At 36.3% G+C, this 16,577-nt stretch overlaps 3 protein-coding genes across 5 annotated transcripts in view; 2 read left to right on the forward strand and 1 right to left on the reverse strand.

Annotated features, from left to right (window-relative positions):
• LOC148302693 (uncharacterized) overlaps positions 1-16,577 on the reverse strand; it is a 38,652-nt gene that overhangs the window by 19,733 nt on the left and 2,342 nt on the right. Inside the window, exons 2-3 of the mRNA XM_088271204.1 lie at positions 2,036-2,811; positions 1,141-1,260 (exon numbers count right to left, since the gene is read on the reverse strand). Coding sequence (XP_088127330.1) covers positions 1,141-1,260; positions 2,036-2,749 — 834 coding nt within the window. The 5' untranslated portion in view covers positions 2,750-2,811. The remainder of the gene's footprint in view (positions 1-1,140; positions 1,261-2,035; positions 2,812-16,577) is intronic.
• Positions 7,009-10,165, forward strand: LOC148302694 (ATP-dependent (S)-NAD(P)H-hydrate dehydratase-like). Of its 3 annotated transcripts, none has more exons than XM_088271206.1 (3): positions 7,009-7,200; positions 8,334-8,490; positions 9,164-10,165. In XM_088271206.1, the coding sequence occupies exons 1-3, from the start codon at positions 7,091-7,093 to the stop codon at positions 9,926-9,928; spliced, it is 1,032 nt and encodes a 343-aa protein (XP_088127332.1). In that variant the 5' UTR covers positions 7,009-7,090; the 3' UTR covers positions 9,929-10,165. The 3 variants fall into 3 exon arrangements, with proteins under 3 accessions (XP_088127332.1, XP_088127331.1, XP_088127333.1); XM_088271205.1 differs by having other exon boundaries at positions 7,031-7,200; positions 8,319-8,490; XM_088271207.1 differs by lacking the exon at positions 7,009-7,200 and adding an exon at positions 7,269-7,619.
• On the forward strand, positions 11,128-13,328 carry LOC148302695 (ATP-dependent (S)-NAD(P)H-hydrate dehydratase-like). The gene is made up of 2 exons (XM_088271198.1): positions 11,128-11,546; positions 12,373-13,328. The coding sequence occupies exons 1-2, from the start codon at positions 11,253-11,255 to the stop codon at positions 13,123-13,125; spliced, it is 1,047 nt and encodes a 348-aa protein (XP_088127324.1). The 5' UTR covers positions 11,128-11,252; the 3' UTR covers positions 13,126-13,328.

Consider the following 16,577-nt stretch of genomic DNA (forward strand, 5'->3'; position numbering starts at 1 on the left):
AACTATCCTTTCTTCATCATTTGATTCACATGTCCAAACCATTTCAACCGACCTTTCGTAATTAACATAACGTCCGCGTTGAATTGACGCAGTATTAACTTGATCGCTATTAAAAAAATGCAAGTGATCGGTCTTGCGCTCAGATTCTTGGATACAGAAGTGGAATATAAATAGGTTATTTGATGGAATGGAGATAAGGAGATTACTGCTATATGGGAAATGAAATAAGGGGAGAATATTAGGTAGTAAATGGAGAATATCAGGCACTCGGGGTTGCATTACCCGTACTCGTACTAATTTGTATAACTCATATACTTGTAATGTGTACGAGTCCCTTGAGGTCAAACTGTTGACTCTGGACGAATTGGTCAAATATAATAGATCATGTGTTTTTAGGTAGCCAGCACACTGCCGTTTTCCGCGTTCGAAATTTTAAATTCACGAAATCTGTACAAAAATTTTGTACCACACACGTTCGTTATTTTTTCCGGAAAATATACCAAATTCGAAAATGTTATGTGGGTTTCATGCATGTGGATTATGAAAGAGAAAGATGCCCGCGTGTGAATCAGTTAAATTGAATTAACTTAATTTCATTAATTGAGTCGGCAGTCACTTTGTGGCAATATCTATCTATTTTTAATATAAATTTCTTAAAATCTATTGTGACGTGTATTCCGCATCATATTGAGATTTTTGAAAATGATGCGGAATGCATCAAAACACGTGTCACAATTTTTTAATATATGAAATTTCACTCGGTAAATTTCACTATTTCGCTATTGTGACCAAATAGATTTTAAGAAATAGTGGTATTTAACAAGTGAAATTTAAATTAAAAATGAATATACGTAATTGGTGAATAAGATGAAATGAGAGTTTTTTTAAAAACTTTTTTCTCTTTTCTCTGAGACTCTCTTTTTTTTGTAATACATAATTAAGGTCCCTGCCATGATAATGTAATAACCGTGAATCTTTGTCGTTATGAATGTCATATTTATTATACTCTATTAGAAATCATCTGGTCAAGTGGTGACAGATGCTCGTATTGACGTTTTTCTGCCCTTTTAATTTACGTGTAAAAAACATAAATCCAGCAAACCATAGTATGATGAAAATAAGAACTAAGTTTAAGCTTACTTGCTCCTGTTTTTTGGGTGAAGGGTTCCTTCGCAAAGGGGATGAGGAGAGCCGAGGGTGGTGAAGCTCGGAGTGGGTTCCGTTGTGCCGAGCCACTTTAGTAGGAGATGCATCCCTTCTCTGTGAAACAAATAATGGAATTAAAAAAAGGATATATGAAAAAAATATTTCCCTACGACTTATGCTTGCATTCTTGAATCACGTTTACCATTGATTTTTAACATGGGCAACGAAATTCTTTCAAACGCATTTACGGCTTATCAGTACATTGAGAGCTGTCCCACCAATGCGGTGGGACCGCATTCGTAGATCAGATGCAGACTAGGAATGCCTAGATGCCTAGATAGGCATTCTGACAGATTTTACTGTCAATTTACATTTTAGAGCTTTCAATATCCCTGTCACTGCCAATCTAAATAAATACAATTTTGTAAAACCACCACAAAGTTTTCTAGAACTGCCCCGGTGAAGGCAGTGAAAAGGATTGGTAGTCAGTTTAGTTAGTCAGCTAGATCCGATTCCGACCTGACGTTGGCCGGTACATAGACGCCTCCAAAACCCCGACCAGCACAGCAGACAGACACGGAACATTGCAAATGCATTTGCAGAAAATGCTCACTCATCGCGTTTCCCATTCAACCTTATTACGGGTTGTGAGTACAGTGCCAACTCGCTAATCGTAATGCTCCATAATCCGACACGCGCTGAAAGCCTGAACCTTCTGAAGCCGTGAAAGTTTTCAACATAGCCTTCAACTGGGCATCACATATCGTAAATGAGCCCATTAGAATCACAGCAGGGTGGATACAGTCACTAATGTATGTATGATACAAAACATTGGTCTGAAAGTCAGGTTTAAAAATATTATACATATGTAATAAGTTACAAAACTCACCTCCCGATCGCGACATTTCGCTTCGTGGATTAGTATAGACGCGCTTCCGAATCTCCTTCCGCAGAACGAGCAGAGCAGCGGCACTCCCGCCACGAGCTCGGGCTCCCGGGGCCGGGGGGGCCTGCCGCTCCCCGGGCCGGGGGGCGCGGCGGGGCTGGGCGGCGGCGGGTGCGCGTGCAGCCGCTCGGGGCGCGACGCGCGGCCGCACGAGTCGCACGGGGGCGCCAGCGGCCGCGCCGCCGGCCCGCTGAACGCCTCGTCCACCCGCCTGCGCCCCCTGGAGCGCCCCGCGGCCGCCACTGCCTTGAGGGGAGATTTTTCCCTCCTTAAAACCGGGATACGAGGAGTCTGTTTCGAAGAAAGCGTTCCCGAATCTACGACTATTCTGGGGATCTCGTTGTTTTTTTGAGGTTTCTTCGATTTGTGTTGTATCTGGGCGGGTGCGGTGTTTTCGTCGTCCGATATTTCTATCATTTTGGTTTGTTTGACGGCCAGCGGGACCTTCATGAGGGTGTAGATGGAGAGCAGCTCCTTCCTCATGAGCGACATGTCTATCTTCCCTTGCAGCGCGACGTCCAGGAGGCGCGGGCGCTCCAGCGTGGCCGTGAGAGGGCGCGCCCGGCGGGGGCGGCGCCGCCTCTCGGCCTTGAGCGGCCAGGTGCCCACGGACGGGTCGGGCTTGCGGGACGCATCCTCCTCGAAGAAGTTGTTCATCTTGACTGCCAGAGCCCTCCTGTGCGCGCCCCCGCCGGGAGACTGCCCCCTCCAGCTGGACACTGACGGAATAAAGGTTTTGGTCCTCATGACGTCACTAATATTTAGATTTATTCTAATTTTATGCTCTATCTATTATTTCAAATGTGCATAATTCGCTAGTACCATAAATTAGTCGCGAATCATAAATGTAAATAAATATACGGCATTGATTCACGAATTTTTTGCACAACCTTTTTTATATTTTATGTTGCACTATTTTTATTAAATCATACTCGATTCCAGTATGAATCTATTTGGTATTTATAGTCATGAATCACGAGGTATGAACCCAATAAGGTAATGACACCCACTGTTGTTCTAAGCGTGTATTACATTAGTGTATAAATGTATACAATTATATGCAAAGTGTACGGAGTCAGGTGTACGACCACCTGAACGGTCAGCGGTGTACTAAAGTAAGCGAGTGTTCTAATAATATAATAAATACCATACAACACCGTACAGCTAAAGGTTGTTATGTTTGCCTACACTTTAAGCTCAAGGAAGGTTTATTAAAAGGAACCAAGGCATCGATTCAATAATTTTCCAAAAGGTATAATGGCAAAAAATTATACACTCCGTGCGATATATTATATATACTCGTACATATCGCTCACTCCTTTCAACAACGTCATAAATAAAAAAAACTTGATTTTTCAGGTCGTTTTTAAAATTTAAAAATATAATAAAAATAAATATCAAGCCACTTATTGAACTTTTTACTGTGCAACGGATCTTTTTAGTTAAAATCTGAATTTTTTTCTCCATTTGATAAATACTTAGTATATTTAAAAAAAAAAACGATACCTTTTTTTCAAAATGCAAAAACAACACTTTCTGCCCTGTAAGTAAAAAATTATTAAGTGTAAAATATGCCGCTTTTGCTGGGATATAGTACATTTTTTGGGCATTCCGAAAACACGCATAACTGAAAATTGACGATTTTTGATTTATGACGTTGTTGAAAGGAGTGAGCGGTGTGTGTGTTAGTCTTAACTGATTATTTTATAGAATAGTCTTATTGTTAGAATTATCATTTAAAGATTTTGTTGACAACCCTTCTTATAAGCTAAAAAATAAAACCCGATTAGAAAAATTACGTAAAAATTAAGTTATTACCAATTGAAGCACATTTTTCAAGAGTTCTTTAATAAATTGTTCATTAGTTTATCAGGAGTCATGCAATCGTGATGTGGCCGAATGACATGCCCATATATATCTTGTTTCTACCTTTAGATTACAGAGCCTTTTTAACTTAGTAAATTAATGAAATTATGTAGAATATGTTACAAAATTTTGAATGTGTTCAAATTATTATATGTAATTATTTTGTTTATTTATTTTTACATTTGTAACAAAAAATCAAATTATTATATGTGATTATTTTGTTTATTTATTTTTACATTTGTAACATCTCAACATAGATGAAGAGGAATATTAAAATAACGGTAATTACAGAGCTTATGACCTGCCATAGGCTGGTTAAGTGCAACAATCACCAATTCTACCCATGATTGACAATCTCAAATTTTTGGAACTCCTAGATATATTGATCAGTCTCGTGATAAAGTACATATGAGTTTACAACAGCCATCTATGTTGGAATGAAGAAAGCTTTTATTAAGAAGAGACTCTTTTAGTTGTATAGGGCACCATATATATTTTTTTTAATCTGAAAAACTATTTGGATTATCGGACGTCCAAATAATCGGCGTTCTACTCTATTTTTATTTGTTTCCTTTTACGACAGTAGCGCAAGAAGTATAGTCGGGTACCGACTCTGTATCGAGCGAGCCGTGTGAACCGCAACCGGCCGTACTGTACGCTATACACTACACACTATACACCCCTGCAGGAGGGTGCCAACACCGCCCACCTCCCTTCTCATTATCATTATACTCTGGTTTCAACATTTCCATTATGGGTACCCAAAAAAATCATTCATTATTCATAACGTAACTGTGCAAAGCCATACTTTTATCATTTTCAAACAAAAGACAATATACAGTAAAACCCCGATATAACGGGGTTTAACTGTATATTGTCTTACTGTATATATTGTATTTTAATTACCTCAGTTTGTATAGATTTAAAATTTTGCTTAGATTGTTTATTGAAGAGACAGAAGCTCCCTTTTCTTGTAGACGTATCACTCATGTAGAACATGCTTGCTAACTTTCTACTTTTTATGTTTTTAATTTTATTTAAATAAACTTTATTTTTTGTTGTTTTCTGATGGTCAAGTATTTTTTATATTTTATATTAACACTATTATTCTAGTTCTACTTATAATACCTATTGTATTCTTGCCAGTGCCCTTTACTATGACCTAAATTATATCGTATACCCACACACAGGCCATGCCTTTGTGGGATCTTTTTTGTATTTAAATTTATCTCATATTTGTACAATGCAAAAGAATTTAAAATAAAAAAAACTAAAAAAAAACGGAGTAATTGGGGGTGTCCGTTAAAACCGAAAGTCCGTGATACAAACATTGGTATAAAATAAATCAAAAAACCTTTTTTTGAACATTTGAACACTGTATTAAGATATAAATAAAGAATAACACAAAGTAAATTCTATTTGTGATTATAATGGCCGCTATTTTTTTTTTATTTGCGGCGACACTTAAATTTAAGCATGTATAATATTAATAGGATATTATTTATTGATTCGGCATTAACTTTGAGGAATGACATGTTGAATATTTTTTAAAAATTAAACACTTTAATGAGTTTTATTTATATATACGACTAGTTTCGAAAACTCACAGATGTTTTCATCTGTAAGTTTTCGAAACTAGTCGGATATATGTATAAATAACACTCATTAAAGTGGTATATTCAAGTGTTTAATAAAAAAAAATATTAAAAGGAAGTTGTGATTTTTTTTACATTTGATCGATTTTTTTGTCCACGATATCCGAAGTTCGTTAAATAGAGATCCGTTATATCGAGGTTTTATTGTATATTCAACTATGTATATAGTTTTTTTCCACATACATTTTATTTGACCAGTGGCCGGATTTCGTTTTTACCGACATCTAAAACTATATAGTTGTTACTTATTAAATAAAATGCAGTTCCACCAAGAAATGTCGATAAAAAGATCTAATAAAAAGACAATAGTTTGTGAAAAAAAAACTAAGTAATCAACTAATCGTCACGCCGCTTCCGCAGGGGTAGGCAGAGAGAAAAGAACGCCACACCACTCTGTTTTTGAGGACGTCCTTCGCCTCTTCCACATTTATGCATCTCTTCATATATATTATTTGGTTTTGAAAAGAAAAGAGTTATTGAAAGGCAAGGAGTTAAAAAATATTAAATATATATTTTAAAAATAAGTCTAATTTCGATACATCGCTCACTGCTTTCAAGAACGTCATAAATCAAAAATCGTCAATTTTCAGTTGTGCATGTTTTCGGAATGCCCAGAAAATGTACTATATCCCAGCAAAAGCGGCATATTTTTAATTTAATATTTACCCGCTACAGGGCAGAAAGTGTTGTTTTTGCATTTTGAAGAAAAGGTATCGTTTAATTTTTTTTTTAAATATACTAAATATTTTTCAAATGGAAAAAGAACCTTCAGGTTTTACATTAAAAAAAATCTGTTGCACAGTAAAAAATTCAATAAGTGGCTTGATATTTATTTTTAATACATTGTATTATATTTTCAAACTTTAAAAACGTTCTCCTGAAAAATCAAGTTTTTTGATTTATGACGTTCTTGAAAGGAGTGAGCGACATATTATTTTTTTTTTAAATGCGCATGAAAACACGTCTAGCCCCTCGCGCGGCCGCTCGCCTTCTGAATTTGAACGTTTGAAACTTCAGCCTTATCACCGCTTCATCCGTTAGGTCCTAGCGCCGGCACTGCATCTCCGTTTACAAACATCACGTTTTATTTACAACTTAGGGCGATTGTCCATTACCCGGAATTTGACCGTCCGGCAGTCCGGTTTTGAAAAACGAAAACGACTACGACAGTTTGGCATGATCGAATTTACGCGCGACGTGTTCACGCACCGATCAAGAGCACCGACCGGTGCTCAAAAAGAAATATGGACAAAAGCACAAGCCAATCAAGCCAACCATCGTTTTAAAACGCTAACTGACGTGCCGGATGATAAAATTCCGTGTAGTGGACAAACGCCCTTTCAATACGAAATCCCACCAACCTCAGAGGTCAAACCACAAAGATATATAATGACATTTAAAATAAGATAATTTTTATGATCAAACACAATTATTTATTTTTGTTTCATGAAATCATTCCATAAAGTCACGAAAAAAAATGAGAGGTTGTCTCAAATATTTAACAACGTTTTGTTTATTTGTGTCAGTGTATGGACAGGATTCTGAAAATGGAGCTTACTCCAGATACACCACTTGCAGAACTCACAAGTACCTACTTACATCCATTTATATACGTACTATTGCTATGACCCGGCTACGCCCGTGGTTTAGAACATTACATTAATTTGAGCAAACAGTCTAATAATAAGTTTATTATGAATATAAGTTGTGTACAGATATTTGCATGTTATACGTGTGTAAAGCGATCTCTTAAACCAGCCTATGACGGTCGTCAGCCCCGTAAATGCCCAGACTTTCATATTCTCCTTCATCTTTCATGAGATGTCGAAACATAATATACATACAATGTTTTAATGTCCTTAACCCTTTGTTGTCACACAATATTCCGATTGAGATCATGTATCGGAGCACGCTCGGTTTACTTGGTCCGCAACGTTGTAAAAATATTTGAACCTCACGAAGAGAAAAAATATTGGAAAGATGAATAAAATTAGTGGAAACATTCAGTTAAGTTATTGCACTTAGTAAAAAGAATATCGTGAAAGATTTGGAGCATTCTCAGTTGTTATGTGAATGTTCTGTTTATGTGCAGAATAAAAAACATATAAATGAATAAATCGCTCACTCCTTTCAAGAACGTCATAAATCAAAAAACTCGATTTTTCAGGAGAACGTTTTTAATGTTTAAAAATATGATACAATGTATTAAAAATAAATATCAAGCCACTTATTGAACTTTTTACTGTGCAACAGATCTTTTTAAGTAAAACCTGAAGGTTTTTTCTCCATTTAAAAAATATTTAATTTATTTAAAAAAATAATTAAACAATACCTTTTATTCAAAATGCAAACACAACACTTTCTGCCCTGCAGCGGGTAAATATTAAGTTAAATATATGCCTCTTTTGCTGGGATATGGAACAATTTCTAGGCATTCCGAAAACATGCACAACTGAACATTGTCAATTTTTGATTTATGACGTTCATGAAAGGAGCGAGCGAAATATAAAAACCATTTTTTATAGGGGGGAGGGGTAGAGATAGTACCTAAAGGGCAAACCGGTTCTTGAAAATTTTGAATCCCATCACTGCTTGTAATGACATTTTTTTTCTATGTAAACACATATCAATAACAAATTGAAATAATATGGCAAAGAACAAAATTTAATCAAACCGTAGTGTAGTACAGAGATGAATGAATGCAGTTATACTTTTTCCAGGAAAACGGATGACCAAAAGGTGAGGAAGGATGTGGAGAAGTCTATACCGATACTGAACATCAACAAGCCAAAAGGCTACTTGGGGACCGTGGGCATCGTCGGGGGCTCCATACACAACACGGGGGCACCATACTTTGCGGGCATGACCGCACTAAAGGTTGGCAACACACCTCTTTCTATCTGATGCATTATTCGTTTAAAACGTGAAGTAAGACTATGTGTTCCGAGACAGTATTCTACTGAGAAAATATTAAACCTATTAAATCTCATGATGGCCAAGCAATCCTTACATATGCATTTCAAAAATCACTCACACAAATCACAAGAAAACACCTCCCAGCTAAATATCCCGAGTCAAAGGAATTTTGAAATGTGTTTCGCAATACAGCTATATAACTTACTCTCATTATCCATAGTTGATAATTGTATAATGGAGGTAGATACCCATAATAAATATATTGTGTCATTTTGCCATATTAGCCATGATTGGATGACTCATGATAGACAAATAGCTAACAAATGATTTAAAAAAAAAGTATTGTAAAATTTGTCCTTGGCACGGGAAAACTCAGAGAGTACAGAATATTTTAAATTTAGGCATGTTAAATTGACTGTTGATTAAACAAAGGGAAGGTGCCCAATTCGTAAGTCCAGGGTAATATTACAAAAAAAGATATTGCCGGAAATCGAACTCGGGACCATCAGCATTGTAGCCAAAAGGGCTATTCACTACGCTGTGGAGGTGGATAATACATACAAGGAATTCTCTTAATTAAGGTATTTTTATCATTATTAAATAGTCAATATTCTTCTAAAAATTTTCTTTGTAGGTCGGTGCTGATGCTGTGCACATATTTTGTACCAAGCTGGCCGGTCAAGCGATTCAATCCTACAGCCCCGATTACACGGTACATCCGCTACACGATATTGACTTGGAGAAGTTAATAGTGATACTCAGCAAGATGGATGTGGTGGTTCTAGGACCCGGCTTAGACAAGGAGGCTCACTCTATTACGGTCATCATGAGAGTCGTTCTCGCGTGCCGCACCAACAAGATACCCCTCGTGGTCGACTTGCCCGAGAACTTTCTAACAGAGTACGTTCTCAACTTTTTGCTAGATTTCCCTCCTCCCGGTATTATTGTGGCGATGAATAACAAAGAGTTTGAAGCGTTCTACAAGTTGTTCAAAACGAAGAACACCTTTAGCGATGTACAAGTAACTATAGACTTTGCGAGACTGGGAGCTAACGTTTTGATCTACCGTAAAGGGTGTACGGATAGTGTCGTCAGCTCCGTCTCAGGCAGCTCGTGGAGTTTGAGCGAAGGAGGTTCGGACAGGAGGACTACGGGGCAGGGGGACATGGTGTCGGGAGCGGCGGCAGTTTACTTCTTGTGGGCTCTGCAAGCCCTGCCGAGCGAGGCCAAGGGCTCCATGTACCCCGCATCGGTAGCCGTTTACAATGCGGCGAGGATGATGAGGGCAGCTAACTATCGGGCATTTTCTGACAAGGGTAGAAGTACGACGACCGTGGATATGCTCCGTGAAGTTCAAGAAGTTCTATATGGAAATGATAATATTATGAATGATAATTAATATGATCTATTACAATATTAGATTTATACTTATGTGAACTAAATAGTTAATGCAACTAAATTATAAAAATAATAAACATAATTAAAGAAACATATTTGATTCGGTGCGGCCAATTAGTGTGAGGCTCTTTTTCCATAAACTTTCCTTGTTTATTATATTGTGTTTATTATGGATTTTTATCCGATAAAGGATTATAATGGGTCAAGGAAATATATCAACTTTAAATACTTAATAAAAGTTAACGATTTATTTGAACATTTTAATATTACTAAATTGGCATCATATGAGTTATATTTAAGACGTAAAGGATGAAGTGTACACACCACACGTAGCTCATAAAATAATACACTCAAAGAACCTAAAAAATGACCAGGAATTCAAAATGGATCTCACTTTGTTTTTGATAAACCATTTTCTCAAAAAGTTCTATTATACGGATGAAGAAATAAACTAGGAGATACCAAAAAATTAAACATTTGTCATTGGTGAATGGGTTTTACCCGTTTATGATTTCACTTATAAACATTGCAGAATTTTTAAACCTCCCGAATATTTTAATTTCATTAATTTTAAATTTAAAGTATGAAAAAAAATGAACCTGGAGATGTCCGCCTCAAAAATGTAAATTGTGTATTGTAAAGTGCCCTTGAGGTGATTGGTCACAAAAATGGCCATCCTCATTTTATTCTCTCGTAATTCATTTGCTCCACACATGTAAAACTATTTTATCACATTATGTTCACTACAAAATAGAAATGGGAAAATGAATAAAAAACCAAATTAAATAAAGGAATAGTTATTTATTTTTGATTTTGGATTTGGTCATTTAAAGCTAATACGCCAATCAGTGTACAAACTTGGCTGTGTATTGCGTATTCCTAGCTCCTAATCTATTTGACATTAAAAACTTAATCAGAAAAGAAATATAAACCGAAAAAAGGAACGAATACCACCCTTATCAAGTAACCCAAAAAGTAACAGATACCCATTAGGCAATTTACAGGGCTAACAACCTGTCATCCACTGGTTCAATTGGCATATACTGTGTTAAATTTACCACATGCTCACAGTTTTTATTTCTACTTTTTATTAATAACTTGAAAACCTCTGATATGTGTTATCCAATACATAAATGTAATATGTATAGTGACGAAAGAGATAATTCAGAGATTTCACCAGAGGTCAACACATAAGTCAACATAAATAATTCTACTTTTAATAAAGTGGAGAATTTTTGATCTTTTAACAACACTTTTAAAATAATATAATTTTTTAAAGCGAGGACAAAAAATAATTTAGGTAGTTTAAGACCATAAATGCTAACATGTGTGGAAAATACTTTAATATTGGGATTATCACTTGTTTATATTATTTGACGACATCAGTTTGCTGTGACAATGTGGTGTTCAAACGTTCGTGGGCGTTCAACCGCCATGGACACTGCAGACAGGATATCAAAGATGACAAAGACAATAATACCGTCGAATATTATTCCACGAGATTCATCCCGAAGTTTGTCAAAGAGGAACCGAAGGGATTCATGGGGACAGTCGGTGTGATCGGCGGGAATCAAGAAAACGCCGGGGCACCGTACTTTGCAGCCATGGGCGCCCTTAAGGTATGATTCAATCAATTTACTAGCCGTATCCCACTAGTAGTTAGACCAGTTTAAGATTTTTTTTTTTTAAATTGGCAAATTTTCATCCTCCGTATCCTACACTTATAAGTTGAAAATAATAATTTTCTGCCACTGCCGTTCCTTTACGTTATGCTAAAAAACCAAAGCAAAAGCATATTTTTAATATGACAGTACTATTGCAACTGATGATTCATTTAGTCAAATAAAATTTTGATAAATAACAATTTGTTGAAGTATCTTACCTCTAGGAGGATTCCTCACAGACTCTAACAAATAAGCGAGTGTCCAAGTTAACACGAGCTAGTAAGAGTACGAGTGTGCTTGTATTCTCCTTTTCCGTCACCCTAGGCTCCTGCCCTTATGTCATCTATATATAACCCTTCAAATATATTCCACTCTTCACGTATTAAAACGCAGGACTAATCTCTCTACATTTGCATGAATAACAATCAAATTATCACTGTAGCACCCTATGCACCATTAGGGTGTGAAACCCAATGTAAATTTTATTTTATTTTAATACATAGGTTCCCGACACAAGCAGTACTGCCCCCTGGAAAGGTTCTAAGGGGTATTAGAGCCTAGGAGAAAGAAGCTGGGAAGTGGAGAATATATTTTGATTCCTCCCTATCCATTACGGGTCATTTAGCAATTTCCTTCCTCTGCCAATGAGAAATTTTAAGAGGGATGCGCTAGAGAAAAAAATATTGGGAGTATGCGCTTTGAACCAATGATATATCAAAAGGGAATGTGCTAATTTTGAAGCATTATTATTTTTGTATTTTTATATTTTTTAAATCGACAGGTGGGTGCTGATGAAGCTCACATATTCTGCACTCCGGAGGCGGGTGTCGCAATCAGCTCCTTCAGTGAAAACATCGTAGTTCATCCCATCCTCAATAACGAAGCTCTGCTCCGCAAAGAAATCATCCGTATGGATGCCATAATCTTGGGGCCCGGTTTCCCCGTGGAAGTGGCTTACGCACATCTGATACCGAAAGTCATCGCCGACTGCAGCGCACAAAATAAACCTTTGGTGATAGATTTAGAAAAAAGTTTTTGGATACCCGCCGTTATCAATAGTTTCCTGAAAATCACGCCGCCCGGAGTGATTCTTTTACCGAATTCGGTCGAGTTTGAAGATTTGTATCTGGCCATGAAGAAAGCCGGAGCCGGCAGCGACGCTGACGTCGTTTTAGACTACGCGAAGTACAGCGAGAATGTTTACATTTTCCGGAAAGGTTGCACCGACCAGGGGATGAGCTCCAACCCGGCGGCCTCGTGGTCCATGAGCGCGGGCGGCTCCTCCAAGAGATCCAACGGACAGGGCCACCTTCTGGCCGGAGTTACGGGAATCTACTTCTTCTGGGCGACTAAGACAGTTCCTCAGTACGCGGGAAATAATTCCACCACCATGTTGCCGGCCGGTGTGGCCTCGTACAGCGCCGCCAAGCTGATCCGGAGAATCAACGAAAAGGCCTTTGAATACAACGGGCAGAGCCTGATAACCAGTGACATGATTAAGGAAATATGGGGGGTCGTTTATGAAGGATATTGATGGTATATTTCTTAATCAAAAATCATGCTTTTGACTGTTCAACTCTTCTTTCCTTCTTTTTTTGACCCTCATCTACACCTGATGGTGCATAGGGCACTGCATCGCATAGTATCATGCTATCTTGATCATTAATCCCATGAAGGCTAGGTGATTAGTCCTGCACTTCAGTCCAGGGCGATATCAAATAAATATTATAGTGAAAATTAATTAGTATTTATTTTTACTCCGTTGGGTATCGAACCCTGAACCTTCAGCACGGTAGTCTAACACGTTAACCACTGTACTTAGGAAGTGGACAATCCTTCTGCCTCCTGTTTCCTAAACTTTCCTTCTACAATCATCATAGAATACGTAAATTTGATAGAATTATCTTAACATGCTTTATAGCTAATATAATTATTGTACATCGTCCTATGTTTTTTATTAAGTACTTAAGAAGCTCTATCTGCCCTCTGATAAGAAACAGTTTATGTACTTGAAATCTGTATAATTTTCAATATGCTGTTCATTACTTGATTCTTGTTATTACTCCTGAAGGTTGGCAATCATCATAGCACATCACAGCCTCTCGGCAACGTAGTGCTATTGATTGGGGGATATTAATTCTTAGCAATAGTCCCGATAAGATTATTAAAAATTAGACACATGAATCATTTTAAACAATGGTTTTATTCAAAAATAAAAATAACATGGAGATTTAAGAAATCACTGGACAATAATGTCCAGTTTGTACATTTTTAAAGCAAATAAAAAACAAATAAATTTTTCATACACAGTTGAACTTCTATATAGATGTCAGTAAATCAAAATAAAAGAATTCAGGTAGGAAATTCTTAATTCAGAATACACACATGTACATCATTTTATTATTAAGTGTAATTACCTTCCATTGTACATATTAGGAAAACATTCAAAGATATTTTACCGCACCAAGTATGTATGTACTTTCCATATAAATCCTTTGATTTTTTAAAAATTTCTGTTTCGACATGTCACTCACTTCTTTCAACAACGTCATACATCAAAAAACTTTTTCAGGAGATCATTTTTAAAGTTTAAAAATATAATAAAATGTGTTAAATATAAATCTCAAGCCACTAATTGAGCTTTTTACTGTGCAACATATCTTTTTAGGTAAAACCTAAATGTATTTTCTCCATTTGAAAAATATTTAGTATATTTAAAAAAGTTATTAAACAATACCTTTTCTTCAAAATGCAAAAAATGCTGTAGCGGGTAAATATTAAGTTAAAAATATGCCGCTTTTGCTGGGATATAGTACATTTTCTGGGCATTTCTGGGCACAAAATCTTATAAAAAAACTTTGCAAGATGGAAATACAGAAAACAAAATACATAAAGAACATTCTCATTATTAAAGTTCCACATTCTCATTCCTAAAGTTCTATGTTCGATAAAAATATCCATTACTAGGAAAAATTCACAAGCCTATTTCCCGGTATGCACGGTGGGCGGTAGTTTGTTATATGGAAGTTCAACTGTACATGTGATACAGACAATTCAGTTGCATTACTTATAAAAAAAAATGTACCCGTAAGATGCATAGTAACTCCTAAGGTAGAAATAACATAGTTCAATATAGAAAACGAGTTACTTTTAACATTTTATAATAAGGTCAGGTCGCTATGTTGACTTGGTTGGATGATGTTATTTAGTGGGATAGAATCCGGGCGTTTTGACTTTTCCCACTTCCCACCTCGAGTGTTTTCGGCATTATTGATCACAAATGCGAAAATTGAGTTATTGCTGTGTGAAAAAAATGTTATAGAACATCACTAATGCTGTAAAAAATGCCCATATATTTATATCACAGCCTTTACAATGTATTTAATTAGAAAAATATATGGAGGTATTCGATGCGAATTTGCAGCGCCATTTTGATAGGAAATACTGAATTGTGATACTGATTATATATCGGTTGCTGCCAGCCAAATCAAATGCTTTATTTTCAACAGTCGATATTGGTATTATTGAAATTTCTTTCTATTCTTTTTGCGGCTTACTGAAGGCAGAGCCAATCGTTACACCAATTTTCACTCAGACTGCAGCCGCTCTAAACAGCCAGTTGGTGCTACAGTAGAACCGTTCTCAAGTTTTTAAGCTGAGATAAATATTCTTTTCCTTTGCTGCGTGTTTACCTTCTGCGTTGCCTCACAATATAACACTTATTACTTTATATTTCTAGCCCCTCATAAAACGGGCCATGTTCTAAAGCTTTCTTTTCTTTATACATAGTGTCTATAAATTCTCTCTCTCTCTCTTTTCCCATGCGTCTTGAAACATATCGATTTGGAACTAACTTCAACTATGATATTTTGAGCATTCTTCAGAGGCACTACATTCAGAATGCTTCAATTTCCTTTGTGATGGCTCGGGTGAGCCCAAAGTTGGCTTTTGACGCCATCTTTTTCAATAACATTCAATTAAGTAACACATTTTGCAGTAGATCCAATATGTTAGTGTATCACAATTGCATATACATTAGTTTATGCTTACAATATGTATACTCCTTGTCGCCTGGAACTAACTTCCAGAAAGTATTTCACAGTGGAGATAAGTTGTGTAATACTAAAATACAAGTAAGGTTGTAATGTGCGTTGATTCAAAATAAAGAAAGCACCGTTCTCCAATTATTACCTAATTTGGATAGATATATTCCTGCGCAGAATGATTTCTAAGAAATGATTTGAAACATCTTACTATTACAATATACTGATACATAATACATACTAATATGAGTAATAAGAACATTACCAATTATATTGGCAGAATTATCACAATGTCATGAGGTATGTATAATTAAATTTCTTACACTTTAAGACCTAGCAATGTCGGCTGAAACATCAACTATAAGTATCGACACACAATGGCAAAATTATCTAAAAACAAATATCGCTACTATGTATATGGTGAAATATTGAAATACAATACATAGTTACAAATGAGAATATGTAACTATGATGATTTCTTGATGACTTCTTGTGGACAGGTACTTTAAATAAGATGCGCGCCAATTAACCCATTGCAACACTAATAAAGATGACATAATTTGTTCATACAACACGTTTAATTTTGACACATTTTTTATTAAGACTAAAATTACACACAAAATAGAAATAGTAAAACATAAAAGCATACTTTTTTGTTGGTAAGCTAGATCATTATGGCTCATCCCCATGTAGTTTTGTGTTCAGCTTAGAGCTGTGAAAGTTATTGCCATTCAGTTTTAACGTAAAAGAGATCACTTCAAAGGCAAACTGCCGAATCGCCGGCTCTATGAGTCGGTGACAAATTGACCTTGGCCGGCGATTCGTGGCTTTGTGTTGCAATGGGTTAATAAATATCCACATATAGCCTATATGTAATTCTGTTTGGGGACAAGAGCAGTGCCCACACTACCCTACTCGTGTTCCGTATAGGAAAATGAACAGT

The sequence above is a fragment of the Brachycentrus maculatus genome, unplaced genomic scaffold (assembly GCF_059751285.1).
Source record: "Brachycentrus maculatus isolate JH-2025_06_01 unplaced genomic scaffold, ASM5975128v1 h1tg000421l, whole genome shotgun sequence".
NCBI lineage: Eukaryota > Metazoa > Arthropoda > Insecta > Trichoptera > Brachycentridae > Brachycentrus > Brachycentrus maculatus.

What these genes read in the sequence shown, in the direction of transcription:
- LOC148302694 (XM_088271205.1), top strand. Translation starts at nt 7,091, where the DNA reads ATGAGAGGTTGTCTCAAATATTTAACAACGTTTTGTTTATTTGTGTCA. An exon ending in ACCACTTGCAGAACTCACAA is followed by an intron (nt 7,201 to 8,318) that starts GTACCTACTTAC and finishes GAATGAATGCAG; the next exon opens with TTATACTTTTTCCAGGAAAA. An exon ending in CGGGCATGACCGCACTAAAG is followed by an intron (nt 8,491 to 9,163) that starts GTTGGCAACACA and finishes TTTTCTTTGTAG; the next exon opens with GTCGGTGCTGATGCTGTGCA.
- LOC148302695 (XM_088271198.1), top strand. Translation starts at nt 11,253, where the DNA reads ATGTGTGGAAAATACTTTAATATTGGGATTATCACTTGTTTATATTAT. An exon ending in CAGCCATGGGCGCCCTTAAG is followed by an intron (nt 11,547 to 12,372) that starts GTATGATTCAAT and finishes TTAAATCGACAG; the next exon opens with GTGGGTGCTGATGAAGCTCA.